This window comes from Drosophila takahashii, chromosome 2L (assembly GCF_030179915.1).
Source record: "Drosophila takahashii strain IR98-3 E-12201 chromosome 2L, DtakHiC1v2, whole genome shotgun sequence".
NCBI lineage: Eukaryota > Metazoa > Arthropoda > Insecta > Diptera > Drosophilidae > Drosophila > Drosophila takahashii.
This window is the reverse complement of record NC_091678.1, coordinates 22,872,201-22,890,757: the sequence shown is the minus strand read 5'-3', so window position 1 is coordinate 22,890,757 and position 18,557 is coordinate 22,872,201. Positions and strand designations below refer to the sequence as shown.

Genomic DNA, 18,557 nt, shown 5'->3' with positions numbered 1-18,557 from the left:
AAAATCATTACTCCTATTTCTGTAAATAATTTAAAGTATGAAATAATTAAAATACTAATACTAATACTAAACTAAGTAACTTAAACATGAAGCCAAACATACGAGCAATACTTTTTATCAAAGTAAGCCTTTTGAAAAAACATTTTTTTCCGTGCAGTAACAAATCTAAAGCAAACGCTACGTGACCATAAATAAAATTGACAAATGTGGTTTGGGTTTTTCTAGGTTGGTAATATTTCCTGGATTGCCAACCGCATTTCGTGCTAAATTCGCTAAATTAAGTTTTCGTTTGCTGACAAAAAAAAATGTTATGCAAATTGTGGAACGGAATATTTTAGCAAATTATGTATTCTATATCGCGATTAGCTTAAGGCAACTCAATTAGTTGAAATGCAAATCGCTCGAAAGGAGAAATTCCAAACGAGAGAAGAAAAATCGAAGGAAGATAATGATTGGATTATCATTTTCATTATCGTTTCTACTTCTTCGTTGAGAGTGAAGTGAGTGGAATTTTTGATTTTGCCGGCAGCGAGATGTAAGTACATTCGATAATCGCCCAGCTTTTGTTTTAAAGCTTACATAACATTTAATTTGATTGCTGCATACGCTCAGACGCTCAAATGGCCATGAAAACATATTGAGCAGCAGCAACAAAAGCAGCAATAGCAGCCATAAAAGGCTGTTTTATTAACTTCCATCCAAACACAAACGTAGTGGGAGTTTCGAGTGGGCGGGAAACCGGGCGAGGAACTGAGGCGGACGGAGAGCCTCCGGCAATACAACAAACGGCAGGAAACAAAGTGGCCTATAAGCACATCAGCCAACAGAAGCAAACACTCCAACGGGAACTCGTTCAGGGGACACACGTTTCAAATATGATTTAAGGTGGGTAAAACTATGGCACAAGAGGAAACAATATATGTATATAATATTCTGCAGTATAGTTATAAATGACAATTTTGTAAAATCAGTGAGTTCTGAAATCTCTCAATGTTTATTCCGTTATAAAGTGGTTTAATATGGAATTTATAATTCCCTTAAAAAAAAGACATGTTCGTAATACACTTAATTTTAATTAATTAATTAGTTTATCTAGTAGCATAATAATGTTGTGCATAATTAAACATCGCTTTGTCAAGTTTTGTTGGCTGTACAATTATCCAACGCATGGACGACAATCAAATATTCAGAGATATACACACAGCACACACGCAGATAGGTATGTATAAGCACATACAATTCAATTTCCTCAAAATGTTGTATTTATTATTTCCTCATTGCATTTGGCCAAGACGTCGTCGCCGGAGTTAGTCTGTAAATCGGAACAGTTAAACAACCGAGTACTTAGAAAGGGTGGGACTGGGGTGCTAGAGGGGCACAGTTGGGGTCAAATAATCAGAGCCAAACAAAAAAAATATTAAAATAAGTTGTAAATTAAAAACATTATGAAATAGACAAAATGATCGGCATGCTTTTCTGATCTTTCTATTTTGAAATGTTGCGATAAGTAGTTCCCATTGCAATAAAATAAATTTAATAATTACAAAATGATAAATTTTTAACACTTAAATGATTTAAATATCCTCTCTATTAAATTAACCACAATTGTTTTTATGAAATTTGACAATGTTGTTGGCATACAAAAGGCAACATCCGACCAGGTAAGGAAGACAGACGCTGTCTGATGACAGATACGTCGGAAAAGGGGAAGGAAAGCGCAGAGGATGGAGAAGGGTGTACAGGCAGAAATAAGATCCTGTGTGCAAGGCTTTCATGCTTTAAACAATGCGATAAAATGGTATTAGTCACGTTAAATTGAATTTATTTAAGCGCGCTTTTAGGCGCACCAGCAGGCAAGGCTCGCCTAAGCTCTCCGCCCCTTTCTCCCCCGTCCCTTCTGTCAAGCCTTCTGTCTCTTTCTCGCACCGTCTTTATGGGTTTGTGTGTGTGTCTGGTTGTTTTGTATTTGTATGCGAGAGTTAAGCCTCATTGTCAGCATATCCTTTGAGTGTTTTATGTTGCAACAGAGCTTGCTGGCTTCAATTGCTACCTGAGCTTATCTCCCCGTTGTGCTATCTCCCTCTACCTGTACTCTCCGTCTCCCTTCCCCATGCTGCCTCTCTATTAAATACGAAAATTATGCAAATTATGCGGCCTTATTAGATTTATTTGTGGCATTCAGGAATATGTGCTTGTGTGCACTGACTTTTTTCCTGCTTTTCTCTGTTTTAAGTAACTCCCACAGGGATATACACACGTATAGTGTTGGGGTAATATGAGAAAGAGAGGCACGATTATAGCCGTGCTGGATGCGAAAGAGAGGGGTGACAGGGTGTGAAAGAGACGGCGGGTGTTTGCTGGCTATTGGAGGGCCGGGAAATGATTTACGCGCTCCGACTGCGACCAACAACGCTTATGAGACAGTGAATTATGACTGCCGGTGGCGGTGACATTTTTTTGGGGGCGTGGCAGGTAGGCGGCGAAAAAGGGGAGTGGTAAACAAAAGAGTATGAACATTAACTGAGAAAGAATTTAACTATTTAATGGTATTTCTTTGGGACGGTTAAACTCCGCATTTTCGATCCTCTACTCAATATGGACAATTTCAATTTCCATTTCATTTCAATTTAAGATTTGATTAAGTTAACTAAAATATTCCAGAGGCTAAACTCGAGTTAAGGGCAGACTACTTTTTTTTTTAAAGGCTAAGCAAAGCTTGCAATTCCTTGACTTCTATGCAGATTATTCTCACAAAATTTATGCAGCTCCGACAAAGGAACATCCCAAAAATAAATCCCACAAAAAAAATGTGTTGATCAAGTGCAAATGCCCAACACAGCCACTAAACCATCGCAAAACATACATATGCACATGTGCGTATTGCAGAGCGGAAAATGCAATTGAATGGGGGCGAAAAACGGAAACAACAGTAAAAAAGGATTAAGCCATGTTGTAATTGTTTTGGTCTGCATCGGCTTTTGTCCCTGTCCCTTTCTGGCTAGCTCTACCATCTCTCTCCCTCACTCAGTTGCTGGTGCTGTTGCTTTTGCATAAATATTTAAAATTTAATTGAAATTGCGTTTGTTGTGAACTATCGAGGGGGGTCAGGTGGATTTTGGGTTTTGGGGTTCGCTGGATATCAAAAGACAAGCGTTTGGCAGCTGTGGAAATCAACGCCCGAGAGCTTGCCATGCACTATGGGAAATAGGGCGGTTTCCCAACCCCCTTGGGCCCAAAAAATGTGTAAAGTGTCAAGGGGTGACGGTATCCCCTTATCGCTCCCGCTACTAGCGATTCGAGCTTGTTTACTGATGTCCGGACTTTGCCCAAAACAGAGTGAGAATGTTCTACAGTAATGTATTGTAAAGAAGAACTTAAAACAGTCATAATACAAATTTAACAGTTGGGCTTTTCCAACCTATCTCTTTTATTAATGTTTTTTGTTTTAGTTATGGTTTTTGTAAGATCTATTTGAAATTAAAAAAATAAACTTAAATAAGTGCAAAAACTTTATTTACATTTTAAGATTTGATTTACAACAAATGACAAGCTGCAATAATTGATATTAAACAATTTCATTTTGCCAATTTCTCTAACTCGGAAATTCTGCGACTTCAAAAAAACGTGGAAGAAGCAATGTGGCGACTTAAGTTACGGGTGTGGGCGCAAGAAAAACAAATTCTCTTAGTTCGAAGTAGAGCGAGATGGAGCTTAAATATACACGAGTGGCCTACTTCGAACATGTAGCTTACATTTCCAGCGTATCGAATTAAGATGCCGCATATCAAATCCAAATTTATTCCACATAATATCAAGTTGATCATCATTTCATGTTACTTTGGTGACACCCTAATTAATATAGTTTTTACGATCCAACTTTTTTCTTACTCAATTCTACCTGTACATGGTGCGTCTAGGGGCGTGGACTCGCCCAAATGTGCTTCCTTTTCGGTAAAAGGCAAAGGCAAACGGCTGCCCCCGTTGCGATTGCTTTTGCTCTTGCTTTTGGCGCTGTTGCTCCTGCATGCTGGGTCCAGCGACACACAGTGCGTATGCGTTATATGGCTTGTTATTTATCTGCAGCTCATTGCTCTCGGGGCCATCGCTGCTATTCCTGGCACTGCGATGCCAATAAACGGGGTCCAAAGAGTCGGAGGCAGAGCTGTCCGAGAGGAGGCGGAGGGCGTGGCTGTGCGGCGGCACTCAAGGGCGTTTAATTGAATGTACGTGACACGGCACGAACCTTGTGAATGGATCGGCTTCGAATGGAACGCCGCCGTAGACACATTAACAGAGGCAGTGTGCCTGACCCACCTTGACATCGTTCCATTTCCATTGTAGCTGCAGTGCAGGTTGTTGCAGGTTGTCGCTGTGCATGTTGCATGTTGCTGGCGTGCCCGCTGCTCCTTCTGCCGGTCATAAATCAATGCAAATTACACTTGCCAATGCTCCGCCCTCCTCTTGCCTTTTCTCTTCACCAGTCTTGTGACATCCCTGGAAGCTTAACACATGCTTCTTCGGGGAGTTGGCGGTTTAAGGAGATGATACTGAGCAGTAATAACGGCGGCATACCAAACAATACAAAATAAATTCGATTTTAAATAAGAATAAAATAATACAGATTTTTTTGTTAACCATTTGTTTGCTAGTTTTTTATTAAAAAATTATAATTTTAAATTTTTTTACTAAAATTTATTAAGATAAAAATAATTAAAATAGTAATTCCTAGGGAAAAACGTAAATATATTTTTACCAGTATCTTGTTCTTTCTTTCCGAAAAATATCTGAAGCTAATAATATTAGCACATTTTGTACCTTTCACTTCCGAAAATAATTTTGTAATAAAAAGAATATCTCAATTTCAGTTACAACATTTACACTGTTTACGCTTTTTAATACATTTTTAAAATGTAGAAACATTTTTGAACTAAATTTTCAATAAACTTACCAATCTACCCTTGCTGGGAAATCGCCTGCCCGGCTGCAATGACAATTTTTCAACACAACTCGCACAATTTTGCATTTTAATCACTCACTCAAAGAATGCTTACAATGATATAATCTTTTCGGTGGCCCCTGCTCGTCCTTGGAATGCCTTTCGGAATCAGGGCTTTTGCTCGTATGGGTGTGCGTTTGTATGTGTACATATGCTGATGCAAATATACTGGGCGAGTGCAATTCCCATGCATGTTCAACATGATTAATTTCTGTAATAACTCGATTGGAATCACGCGCCAGCAGCAACTTTTCCATCACGCATTCCACAAACATACCCATACGGATCCAAGCTTTTACATGTGTGTGCGCATATATCTATTTGTGTATGTCCCTAGTGGCCATATCCACGTCCCGTTTTTCGCCGGATACGTGAGGACGATCGCTGGTCATGGTCATGACGGTTCAACGATAGTCAAAAGCCCTATTCAAATATTAAAATACGGGATTCTACGGGATTCTACAATTTTATACCAATATTCAAAGTGTGTGCTACTAAAACAGCATTTTACAATTTTAAAACCAAATATTAAATAAAGTAAGCAGGCAATAAAACAAAATTTTTTTGGGCATATATTTTTTTAAAAATACCAAGAATTTTTGAGTTCACTTTTTTCTGGGTTCTGTAAGTAACCTAATTTCTACAATTTATATTTTTTTTAAATGTAGAATTTTCCCAAAATAATTTCTACGCCCATGGAAAACGAGATTATGCTCCATTCCTAGGTTCTGTGGTGGCATTTAGCATTTGACTGCAGCCAGTCAAGCGGAGAGTGGTGATGGTGAAGGGAGAGGGAGGAAGCGGTGCTTTAGTGGGTGGCTCGACCTCCACCCATGCTCAAGTTAAATCATTTGCTTCCACCTCGAAACCCCCATGCCAGAAACACCCGGCTACCCAGCTCCCCATCATGCAGTTCAATAAGTTTTAATGCACTTAATTAATTCCCTCGGCGGCAGAGAGAGATGCAGAGATATTGAGTGCGAAAGAGACGAGAACGTTTGCCAGCTCAAATTGGATTTGAAAAATATTTCTTTTGCTCTTGCTGGAGTTTGTCAACAACATTAGCATTCCTTGCACTCAGATCAACTCCACCACTCAGTCTGTTTACCTAATTTAAGTTATTCTAATTCAATTAGTTCATCGTCTAATTAATCGAATTCGTCAGGGTTGCCATCCGGCAATTTCTGTGTCTCTTCCTCGTGTTCAAGTCAAATGGAAAATGCAATTTAGTTGAGTAAATATGCAATTTCATGATGGAAAGGATCCATGTGTAGACTCAGACGATTGCAGGATATTTGTTTAGCGAATAAAGCATGTGATAAAACAGTAGAACTGAAAGAAGAATATGATAAGCCTGTAATTACATTCAAGACTTCGTTTTAAATTTTGATTGATTTATATTTACTTGCGTTTATCTACCAACAAACTAAATTAAAGCTTTTTTCTTATTATTTTAACATACATTTTTTAATCCTCCGATGGAAGCTATATAAATTGTCGTCAGATTTTTGATAAATTTAGAATTCTAAAATATTTAAAACACCAAAGCTATAATTTTTTATAACAAGTTTTTTTCCGTTTCCTCCATAGATGGCAGTTATAGGATATAGTTCTCCGATCTGGCTACATATATTCTACAAAATAAAGACAACTAAGGGCCGGTTTCTCGAGTCCCTGTCAAAGTCCCTGATAGCTATCTGTTCGAAAAACTTAAATACCAGATAAACTGTTCGTAAAATCAAACCCGCCTTCTCGACTGCTTTAATTTATCTGAATGAGAAACAATTACAGAATGCTGTTAACGCACAGAATTGTGCTGTGAAGCGCAAAAAATGGCGTGCATCGATTATTTCATCAGCTGTTTGGGTATAATTCAAAGGAAAAGTCAGCTGTGATTTCGTTTCTTCTTCATAGTTGGCTTTGGGAAATCAGCTGTCATTCTATCGAGCCGAAAACGCTTAACAGGGACTCCGAGTCCCTGTCAAAGTAATCTCTCACATTAGTGCTCGAGAAAGCCAAAATGCCTTAGCAGGGACTTTATCTGTTCGAGAAATGTTAGCCGGCACTCGAGAATCCGGCCCTAAATGACTAGAATAAACGTCAAAAACGTCTTATTCACTGCCTTGCAAACTTCTGACTGAAAGCATTATACCCTCTGCGAAGAAAACCAATTTAAAAAATGTGAAAAAATATTTTCTGTATTTAATTAGGTAATTTCTAATATTCTAACGCAATATTTAATCTCAATCGCCTAGTAAATGTGCAACATCTGAAAAAATAACTTAATCAATTTAAAACAGGTTTGATGAAAATCAGGATTTCTTGTGCGCTTATTTAAATAAATTATTGACTTAATACATTTGTTGCTTGTTAAAAAATAGTTTGGCAACCCTATCATCATAGAATTTTTTATTCTGTTAGCCTTGGTAATTCTGTTTCTAGGCGCAATTTTTCTGGAAACATAAACATTTTTAAACAAATTACACTTACGGTTCATCGAAGGCTGGAATTTAATGTTTGCCTGTCATTGGCTTGTTTCCACCACAGACGAAAACGGGCAGGAAGAAAAGGGGGAAGCGGATGAGTCTGGCCAAATCTCATCGCGCAATTCAATTCCCCGAGCTTTCGGCCCGGCTTTGCTTAAATTAAAAGCAAAGTCAGTCTCGACTGCGAGTACAAATTGCAGGAGAAGCGTTTATTTGTCATAGGATTTGGCCAGCCAGCCAAGCAGCGGCCCAAAGCAGAGTGGCAGGATGGCAGAAAGGCGGAAAGCGGGAAAAGCATAGCGGCAGCAAAGCAACAATACAAACACAAGCGCATTGACAGCCGCACCGAAAGAAACAACGCGAAAAAAGGTGACTCGCTGGATGGCAAGTGGGGTGGTGGTGGGTCGGAAAAACCCGATATCCAGCCATGGCCACAGCGGTTAGCAGTGGCGATGACTTAACGGATTTTCAATCTCAGTCGCTGCTCCCCCGTTTCCCACATCATTTCGCCTCGTCTTCACAGGATTCACCGCCAGCTGAGCTTGGCCAACTGGTTTTGCAGAGTGTTTAGGGTTTCTACAAAATTGGTAACGAGCCGATTCCTTAGTTCGAAGAAATAAATATTTACGATAGCAATGAAAATAAAATAAAGTAAAGTAAATAAAGTTAAATATAAATAAAATAAAATAAATTTGCTTTATTGTAGGTTAAAAGTAGACACGAAGAATGTTATTTACCTACTTAATTACTGAAGGTTTATACATATATAGAATATTTATTTAAAATGCAATTAATATACTAATATTTAGCATTGATAGCGAAGACAGGTTAAATTCAACCAACTACTTTGTTTTGCGTTAAGGAAGTTAACTAAGTTTTATATTTTTTAAAAAAGAAATATTTTAATTTAAATTATTTTAAATATGGACAATTACATAACGCCCCAAATTTTCGAAAAAATTTATAAACCTTATAACAATAATATTTTGTTTTTTGATAAAAGTCTGTTGAACACTTTTAGATCATTTTTAAGGTTTGCCAATTCAGCCACCATAGGGTATTCCAATGCTTAAACGTGAAATAAATCCGTATCTGCCATCGTTACAGTAACGGTTACGGCTACTGGCCACTTTGCAGCCGATATTTATATTATTTTCTTTTTTCCGTAGCCCTCCGCCCCTGAGCCAATGCACCCTTTCTGTTGTATTTACACTGGACAAGCGCTTGTTTGTTTGTTTGTCTGCTCGTCTGTCGCTTTCTCTGTTTACTGGCAACTTTTACTACGGATGGGTGGAGAGATGGAAAGAGGGTGCTGGCGGGGTGTTACATCCGCAATGCATTTCCTTGCGGAGTTAAAATAAATTGCGAATAGTAAAAACCACCAATAAATTGTCATTTCCGTAAGAGGGATATTACATTTTTTAAATTTATGAGCTTGTGTGGACTTTTAACAGCAACCAAAAAAAAAAAAATAAGTATAATAAAATAAAAACAAAAAAGACGAAAAAATCGCAATGTAACCAATGTTTGCATGTCCAGAGTTTCAGTGGCCCCGAAAAGTTAAATCGAAACGGATGTTGGGAAAAAAATATGGCAATAACTTTCAACCGTTTTCCGCTAGAACTTCAATTGGCGAAAACTTCAATCCGCCAAAAATTCTAATTAACTGATAAACAAAAAGATGTCTGTGGCCCACCCGCCAAACCTTTAGGACCGGCCTTTGGCGCCCGGGGAAAATGAAATATTATTCATATCCATTGACATTGTGAAAATTGCCAAAAGCCCTGTACTAGACAGGCCGGTCAGACGGTGAAAAAAGGCTCGACAACATGGCGTATGTGTAATATGCTACAAACCAACTCTGCAGCAGAGCAGCAAAACCGATTGCAACCATAACAAATTATAATAAAGTTTATCGATTAATGTGTAAAACAAGGCGTAACCGACGACCAGCCTTTCACCCCTTCGATCCGCAATCGGAAATGGCATAGTCATGTAATATTTTTCAATATGCTCACCTCCCACTCTTGATTTTCCATCGTGGTTCCTCTGACCCCAAAGCGGTTTTCATGGCAAATTTATGTTTGACCAACAATATTTTTTCTAGTGGCAGTCACTCGATTATGGAAAAAAGGTCAATTTCGATTTCTGATGATACTCGATATTTATTACGAGGTAATTATTCATCTTTCGTATTTTTAGATTTAAAAAGGAAAATATTTTATATAAAAGAGTAAAATTGTACAGTGTTTTTTATGCTTCTTAATTAAAACGTGTTATAGAATGCCAAATGCAATAGCAATATATTATTACAAATAATTGTATGTCTCAAACAATATCTTGCATTTCGACTTATATTGCAGAGTAATTTTCTAATTCTATTAGCATACTTTTTTATTGGCTTAATGATTTTAAATTTTATAATCGACGTTTAATGAAAGGGTAAGTGTTATTCGATCACTTAACTACCCATTTTCCTTTTCTGTTTTGTGTACTTTCTGCGGTTCTGCAGCAATTTCGTTTTGACATCTCTTTTGCCCTCAAACCTCCTTTTCCACCTTTTGTCCCCTTTTTTTTGCGTTGGAAAACTCGTAGATTATTATTTGTACATTTACCAATGCATCGTGTGTGCGTATGTATACGTATAGGTTATTTGTAAGCGATGTAGTTGTTGTTGTTTTTATTGCCGTTGTGGGTTGGCAATTTGCATGTGGTTATGCGCAAATTTCATTGTTAAGCGCCGAAGCCAAAGCCATGCAAAGGGCAACTGCAGCAGCTCAGCTGAGTGCAGGTGTTCGCTCGCAGGACAAACAAACGGCCAAAAGAACTGACGGCAACACCAGCGAAAAATACAGAATGTGAAATGTTCACTGACGAAAATGAAATTTAATAAATGCGCTAGTAAAAATTATATTATGTTTGCAAAAAAATTCAAAATAAATCCACCACAGTGACTTAGCTTCGGGTCTAGAAATCCAAGTAAAAAAGCTTGAAATGCTTGATAAATTTCAGCATTTTTTTAACATTGCCTTTTGCTAAGAATCCTTACGTCGGGGAACTTTTTGAAAAGCGCAGTTTAACTTGAGAATTCGCAACGAATCCAAAAATATAGCATCCATCGAGGAACATTTTTGATGTTACATAGTGTATTTGTTTTCCACACCCAAAAAAATTGACATGAAACGATGATCGCTGTGATATCATTTTTGACTTGATATGCGTGCACATCAATTCGAATATGTCTTTCTCTCTCCCACTCACGTAACTTTAAGCGCAATCTTGTTCTATTTCAAATTGAGAGAGTTTGTACCCATCGCTCCCACTCACGTAATTTTAGTCGCCCATTGCTTCATCCTCTCTTTTTCGAAGTCAGATAATCTCCGAAAGTGAGAAATCGGTATGCAATACGAGAAATTTACCATGCTTATATTGATATGATCGCGACTTGTTTTTTTTTTGTGCAATTAGTTTTTTATACCAAAATAAATTATTCTCAATGTACAGATTCTCAATGTAATGAAAAACTACCGGTCTTTATTTGCAATAAGCTGTGGCGACGAATCCGCACTTCCCCCATATTTATGCCAAAGTTTTCGGAGTGCAACTCCAGTTTCAGCTAACACCGCCCTTATTCCTCTCGAAATATGAATATTCATTCCGTAATTTGAACATTAGTCCCAGTTTCAGGTGTTTTTGTTGTTGTTGTTTGTATTGCCGCTGTGGTAATTAGGTGCTAATGTTTGCCAGAGAGGTATGAAATTAGAGAGAGAGAAGGATATACAGTGCATGTAATTGGATGCGTCAGATTGCAAGCTAATTATAGGCAATGCAAATACAAATACCAGCAAACCGCCAAAACTCATCCGATTAAACCTCTACACCCAGCATCCCTCCTCGACCCTTCTCATAGCTTCAAGGGTGTTTTGGGCTGCTTTTTTGTAATATGTATATATTTATATCCAAACTAATAGCGGGTTATAAATCTGGTCGAGCGAACTGCCTTAAGCCAAAGAATAAAAGCATAAAAGTTTTCACGATAAATTTCACAAACAAACACCTGAGATACATCATTAGATTAAACACAAAAGATACCGCGCAATGAGGACAAAGAGAGGAGGGCTCGGAAAAGGAAGTCACAAAGAGGTTGGCGTCGGAAAATCACTGTAGGGGAGGAGATTAGCTTTGCCGAACAGTGGTACAAGGACTAACGAAAAAAACGAAAATAATAAATATTGCAAAAATACCCCCCACTTTGTTTTTAGAAGCTTTAAATGTTTTCTTATTAACAAAATTATAATTTTAAAACTATTTCAAATGCAATATTACAAAGTTGCTCATCGTAAAGTTGCACCCAAAAAAACTTGATATGAAACGATGATCAATTTGATGTTATGTGGTATCTTTGACTTAATATACGGCATCTCAATTCGATACGCTCGAAATGTAAGCCACAGGTTCTAGTAGGCCAGTAGGCGTATAAATATAAGAAATTTACCATGCGCATATCGATTTTATTCCGTCGTTTTTTTTTTGTGTGTTTTATGATAGCTGACATGTAATGTAAGTTATAAAGCCACTGTACGAACGTTAATATTTCTGTTTTTCCTACCTTTTTCTTCTACATTTTCCACCGCTACCTGGCAAGCTCATTAGTGAAAAATTACTTTTGCGGTGACTTATGTCATTTTGCATGAATTTGTATTTGTGCTTTTGTTTCTCGCAGCTCGTGTTCTGTTTTTGTTGGCTTTTACGCTGTGGCTTCTTTGCATTTGTGGCTTGCGGTTGGTGTTAGCAAAGAAATAGCTGGCCATGAATCATCATCTGCATCATTTGGTCCACAAAGACACGGATAGACACTGAGATGACAGTGAGGGGAAAATCCTTTGGCTGGCTTTTAAAGACAGCCAATTTTCCACCACGGCTACGTGCTGCAATTGCAAGGATGTCGAGCAAAACGTTGTGTGACTTTTGGCATGCAAATCATTGAACGGAATGCCAAGCGCTTGGAGATTGCTCAACAATTTTTTTTCTGTTTTTCGCCCACAAAAATTTACGTTTAATGAAGCCCGTTAAATACGCACACACATGCGTCATGAAATATTATTAACGCTTGTGTTCTGCTGCTGCGGTTGGTAATTAAAAAATTGCTCATATGTCACGTGAGCCAATCTCTCTTGCTTTAATGTTTTTTCATAAATGTTACGCATCCGCTGCGCCGCGGTGGCTGAAGTCAGCACTCAAATGTCAACAGTAAATGGTGAAATTTAATAAAACACAAAAATGAGCAGCCACCAGAATGAAAAATTAAAAATTATAAAACACCATGCAGACGCATGCGGAAAAAATATTATTTATATTTTATCAGGCTCTTAAACACTTTTACGGAGCGCCAAATCTTGCTGTTGAAGCTTTAAGCCGTAGGGTTTAAAAATGTGTTGAAGTCAGATGGAAATCTTGTTAATTTGTTATGTTACTTGGGGTTATATAGATGTAGGAAAACCAGAAGAGCATTTAGAAAGAGAAACCAGAAGCGGTCGGCGCTTCTAGAAACATATATCGAGATCAAAAGAAGCGAGTTCAGATTATCGAATAAACTCAGTCGGTGTCAAGATCTCGTACGCACTAGTTGGCCAAATATCATTGCTGTGCAGCGCGAAATACATTGTTAACTTTAAGTTGAAAACACAACGGAACTTGTAATCAAAATCCTTTATATCAATAATATAATAAACTTTTATAATAATACAACGTCGTCGCCGGAGTCTACGTCATTAAACCGGAATCCCGGGGCCACAATTTTAGGGGCTCAGCCGGAGATATTTGGATCGATTGCAAACTATAGTCACTAAACTAAGTTGTGTGTTTAAAAGTGTATGAACCCTTGTGCTAAGCGGTGGAACTAGCTTTAAAGCGTTAAAATTCAGGTGCGCAAAGTAAGAGAGACAGAAAATTTGCAAACCTACATCAGAGTGTGTGAGAACGAGAAGGCAGAGTTGCAAATTGAAAGAAATTGCAAAATTCGACGCAAAAGAAGTGGAGGAAAAACCGACACAAGACGATTGATGTGGGCAACATAGAAGGCGATTGAACAACGAGTTGGAAACTGAGAGCAGCGCAGAAACTTTGTGGTGGACGTCAATCAGCAAGAGGCAGGATCGTTGGCGGAGTCATCTGGACAAAGAGCAAGGCGTGGAGCAGTTTCAGTAGCAGGCGGATCGTAAGAGTTGTGCAGGAGACACGAGACCGGAGACAGGAGACCGTGTTTCAAAGGGCTGGTAATAGCAAGAGAAGCAGGTGACCAGGCGGCGGGAGGAGTTCGAAAGGTGTTGGTGATCAGATCAGCGAGAAGACCATTCCGAAGCAGTATTGGTGACGCGGTGTGGCTGGAGAGATAATCTGAAGCGAGTTTGATATTCTGAAGCGGTGTTGGTGAGGCAGCGAGACCAATCTTATGTTGTATTTGTGAGTCGAATCAAGCTGTCGCAATTCTGGTGAGTGGCCAAAATATTCACGTTTTGCGGGCAGAAATCGGCGGTAGAGGAACAAGGCGAGAAGGAGAACAAGGCAAAAAGGAGAACAAGGCGAGAAGGAGAACGAAGGAACATATTTGAAATTTAACGTATTTCTAATTTTAAATCGAGCTGTTGTGTTAACAGTAGCTGAAGTTTACATAGTTCTAAATCTTGCATTCTTTTCGCACATTCAAGCAGTGCGTACAGCTGTTTGTTATACAGGCAGAGTAAAGCCTTATTTTGGCCGAGTTGGCAGTATTGATGTACACATTTATATTTTTTAAGCATAACTATTATATTTGATATACATATTCTATTCTTAATCTATATAATTACATTTAAGTTTTGAAAATGAACAGACACGAGATTTTGGCACTGCTCGTAGCAGATCTACGCGAAAAATTGACAGAACTAGGGTTAGACAGAAATGGAAAGAAACCAGAATTACAAAACAGACTACTTGCTCACTATGGTTTGAATTCGGATGATAATATTGAGGAAGAAGTCGAAGTGGAAGATGATGAGGAAGAAGATGGTTCTTTTGCTTCCGTACATTCAAATAATATTCAGGCTGGTGGGAATGGTGAGCGCAGGAAGAATCCAGGTGCAGGTGTGCAGAACCGTGTGGTTGAAAATCCTAATTCGGGTAGGTCATGGTTTACATTGAAGGATGTAGAAGGGAGTGTGTCACAGTTTTCGGGAACTAATTCACCAGACGTCAATCAGTGGATCGAGGAACTTGAAGAGTGTGCACTTACGGTCGATTGGAGTCAGTTGCAGGTTTTTATATATGCTAAACAATTACTCAGCGGGGCTGCCAAGCTTTTCATTCGAAGTCAACGTGATGTTCGGGATTGGAGGGCTTTAAAAAACGCATTGCTCGACGAATTCGGTGTGAAGGTGTCATCGGCAGAGGTTCATCGTAGACTAGCCAAGCGTCAGCAAAAGAAGAATGAATCGTTACAGGAGTATTTGTATGCATTAATGGAACTGGCAAAACCAATAGACTTAGACGATGAAAGCCTAATTGAATACTTTGTCGACGGTATTCCAGACTCCAAGGTAAACAAAGCTTTATTATACCAAGCCAGGACTATGAGGCAGTTGAAAGTTCAGATCGAAGCATATCAGAAGATGCGAGGATCAACAAAGCAAGCTAGGTATGATTCTCACTTCAACAAAGGTGAGAAAGAGGCAGTGAAAGTAGTTGACAAGGTGAGAAAATGTTTCAACTGTGGAGACGAGTCTCACATGAAGAAAGATTGTCCAAAAAGAGACAATAAATGTTTCAGGTGCAACCAGCCAGGACATAGAGCGGCCCAGTGCCCAGTCGAAATGGTACCCAAGCAGGAGAAAACTACAAACCTTGTACAGGTAGAAGGCAAGACAAAGCCAACAAGCACGTTTACGTCTTCCGGATTGGAATTAAAGTACATTTTGTTTGGAAACGTTACTTTCAAAGGGTTAGTAGATACCGGAGCAGATCTTTGTTTGCTGCGCCGAAGTGTTTATTTGAAACTCGGAGAACAGAGTTTGACAGGAGGTGAGAAATGTTTGACTGGAATCGGGGAGAGTCAAATCGTGACTTTTGGAAGCCTGATTATCCCAGTACAAATAGATGGCATCAGTCTCGACGTAGAATTCCACGTCATATCTGACGAAGACATGGCATTTGACTCAATCTTAGGCAGGACTATTTTACAGATGGTGGAACTGAAGGTGACAAAGGATGGTACCGAGTTCGTTCGCAGATCAGACAACCAGATTGGTTCAGGGTCAAATCCGAAGGTTCAAAAAGGGAAGAAAGACCAAAGTTCATGCAAGGAATTGCTGAATGAGTTTCAGAGTTTGTGCATGATAGCCTCAGAGCAGACAGGAAGCAAGCTTGATGTAGAGTTGTCGCATTTGCCATATTTGCAGCAAAGTGTTGTTAAGCGCATGATAGAGGACTATAAGCCTAAAAGAAACGTTCATTGCCCAGTTGAGATGAAAATTTTACTGACCGACGAATCACCAGTATTTCAGCACGCTCGACGTATAGCTTATACCGAGCAGAAGGTAGTAGACGACCAGATTCAGGAGTGGCTAGAACAAAATATAATCAAGCCCAGTACTTCAGAGTACGCTTCACCAATCGTACTCGTGGCAAAAAAGAATGGACAGAAACGGTTGTGCTGCGACTATCGCAAGTTGAATGAGAAAATTGTGAGGGACAATTTTCCAATGGTACAAATGGACAGCGTGATAGAGAAGTTACAGGGTGCGACGATTTTCACAACACTGGATCTAACCAACGGGTATTTCCATGTCCCAGTAGAAGTTGGCTCGCAAAAGTATACTTCATTTGTTACACAGAAAGGACAATACGAGTTCTTGTATGTGCCCTTCGGCATTTCAAACTCGCCAGCAGTTTTTACACGGTTCATAATGGCAGTTCTCAGAGAACTCATTAAGACCGGTGACGCAGTTGTCTACATGGACGACATTATTATTCCCAGCAAAAATGTCGTAGAAGGTTTAGAGAAACTAAAGAGAGTACTTGAGGTTGCTGAACAGAATGGGCTGAGAATCAATTGGGGCAAATGTCAAATCTTACAGAGCAGGGTAGATTTTCTTGGTTACATTATTGAAAATGGTTCGATTACACCCAGTAATGAAAAAACGCAAGCTGTAGCAAACTTTCCCGTACCGTCTGATCGAAAGGCTATACAACGATTCCTTGGTTTAACGTCGTACTTTAGGAAGTTCGTAGATGGATATGCAGTCATAGCTAAACCTTTGTCAGATCTGTTAAGGAAAGATGTAAAATTTGAGTTTAGAGAGTTGCAGCAGGTTTCATTCGAGCAGTTAAAGGCAGCCTTGGTTAGTAAACCAGTTTTGAAACTGTATAACCCGAAATTGGCTACAGAAATTCACACGGACGCGTCAAAGTTTGGTTTCGGTGCAGTCCTTCTACAAAAGGATCCAGCCGATAGTCAGTTGCACCCCGTCATGTACATGAGTCGCAAAACGAAACCGTGTGAGGAAAAATATCACTCATACGAACTGGAGGTCCTGGCAGTCATTGCAGCATTGACAAAATGGCGTGTATATGTCTTAGGGACAAAGTTTAAAATCATTACGGACTGTAACGCGTTTGCCATGACGATGAAAAAGAAGGAAATTCCGTTACGAGTGGCTAGGTGGGCAATGTTTTTGCAAGACTATAATTACGAAATAGAACATCGATCAGGTACCAAGATGAGACACGTAGACGCGCTCAGCCGAGTTGCTTGTTTTGTATTGACAGAGAGTGTAATGCACAAGTTAAAGGAAGCTCAGATGACAGATGAATGGACCAGAGCAGTCAGAAGTCTAGTTGAAGTGCAGGGACATGAGGATTATTACATCGCCAATCAAATCTTGTTCAAAGACCCAGATCGAGAATTGATCGTAGTTCCATCTCAAATGGAAACTGAGATAATCCAGATTGCTCATAAGCAAGGCCATTTTTCCGCAAAACGGACACAGGATTTGGTGGAGAAATCCTATTTCATTCCGAAGTTAAGGGACAAGGTTTCGAAAGTAGTGGGAAATTGTGTAGAGTGCATTTTAGTAAATGCAAAGGCCGGAAAGCAGGAAGGTTATCTAAATCCAATTGATAAGGGAGACAAACCATTAGTTACCTATCATTTTGATCACGTAGGGCCGATGGAGATCACCAAGAAAAGATACAATCACATCCTAGTAGTCGTGGATGCATTTTCGAAGTACGTTTGGTTGTATCCAACACGCAGTACTGGAGTTGAGGAGGTGCTTAATTGTTTAGACAGGCAGGCCATAATTTTTGGTAATCCATTCAGGATCGTGTCAGACCGTGGTGCAGCTTTCACCTCTCACTTGTTTAAAGAATACTGTGACAAACAGAAGATTCAGCACTTATTGATCGCTACAGGTGTACCTCGTGGTAACGGTCAGGTAGAGAGAATGCATAAAATCGTGGTGCCCATGTTGTCGAAGATGAGTCTAGAAAATCCAGGAAATTGGTACAAACATGTGGGTAAAGTCCAGCAATGGGTTAACAATATTGAGCCTAGGAGCACAAAAGTAACCCCGTTCAAGTTGTTAACAGGCGTCGACATGCGTTTAATCGACAGTTCAGAGCTGAAAGAACAGATTCAGCAGTCTTTGATACAAGAACTAGACCAAGAGCGTGAACAGATACGCAAGGAGGCCAGGGAGAATATACAAGCTCTGCAAGAAGAAAATAGGCGTACTTTTGATTCAAAGAGGAAGGACGAAAAGCTCTACAAAGTTAACGATCTAGTCGCGATCAGGCGTACTCAGTACGGAGTTGGCTTGAAGCTAAAAGGAAAGTACCTTGGCCCCTACAAGGTAGTAAAAGTTCACAAACATGGCAGGTATGATGTTGAGAAAGTGGGAGATAGCGAGGGTCCTTTGAAAACATCCACTGTAGCCGAGTTTATGAAGGAGTTCGGGGCGAACACCCAGTCAGGAGGGCCGAATGTAGGAAAACCAGAAGAGCATTTAGAAAGAGAAACCAGAAGCGGTCGGCGCTTCTAG

At 39.3% G+C, this 18,557-nt stretch overlaps 1 protein-coding gene across 1 annotated transcript; it reads left to right on the top strand.

Moving 5' to 3' along the window:
* The first annotated feature begins 14,345 nt into the window (after window positions 1-14,345).
* Window positions 14,346-18,557, top strand: LOC138914834 (uncharacterized). The gene is made up of 3 exons (XM_070219525.1): window positions 14,346-15,056; window positions 15,699-16,509; window positions 17,680-18,557. Exons 1-3 carry the CDS (start codon window positions 14,346-14,348, stop codon window positions 18,555-18,557), a joined length of 2,400 nt encoding a protein of 799 aa, XP_070075626.1.

What these genes read in the sequence shown, in the direction of transcription:
- LOC138914834 (XM_070219525.1), top strand. Translation starts at nt 14,346, where the DNA reads ATGAACAGACACGAGATTTTGGCACTGCTCGTAGCAGATCTACGCGAA. An exon ending in ACGGTATTCCAGACTCCAAG is followed by an intron (nt 15,057 to 15,698) that starts GTAAACAAAGCT and finishes ACTATTTTACAG; the next exon opens with ATGGTGGAACTGAAGGTGAC. An exon ending in CAGCAAAAATGTCGTAGAAG is followed by an intron (nt 16,510 to 17,679) that starts GTTTAGAGAAAC and finishes TTGATCACGTAG; the next exon opens with GGCCGATGGAGATCACCAAG.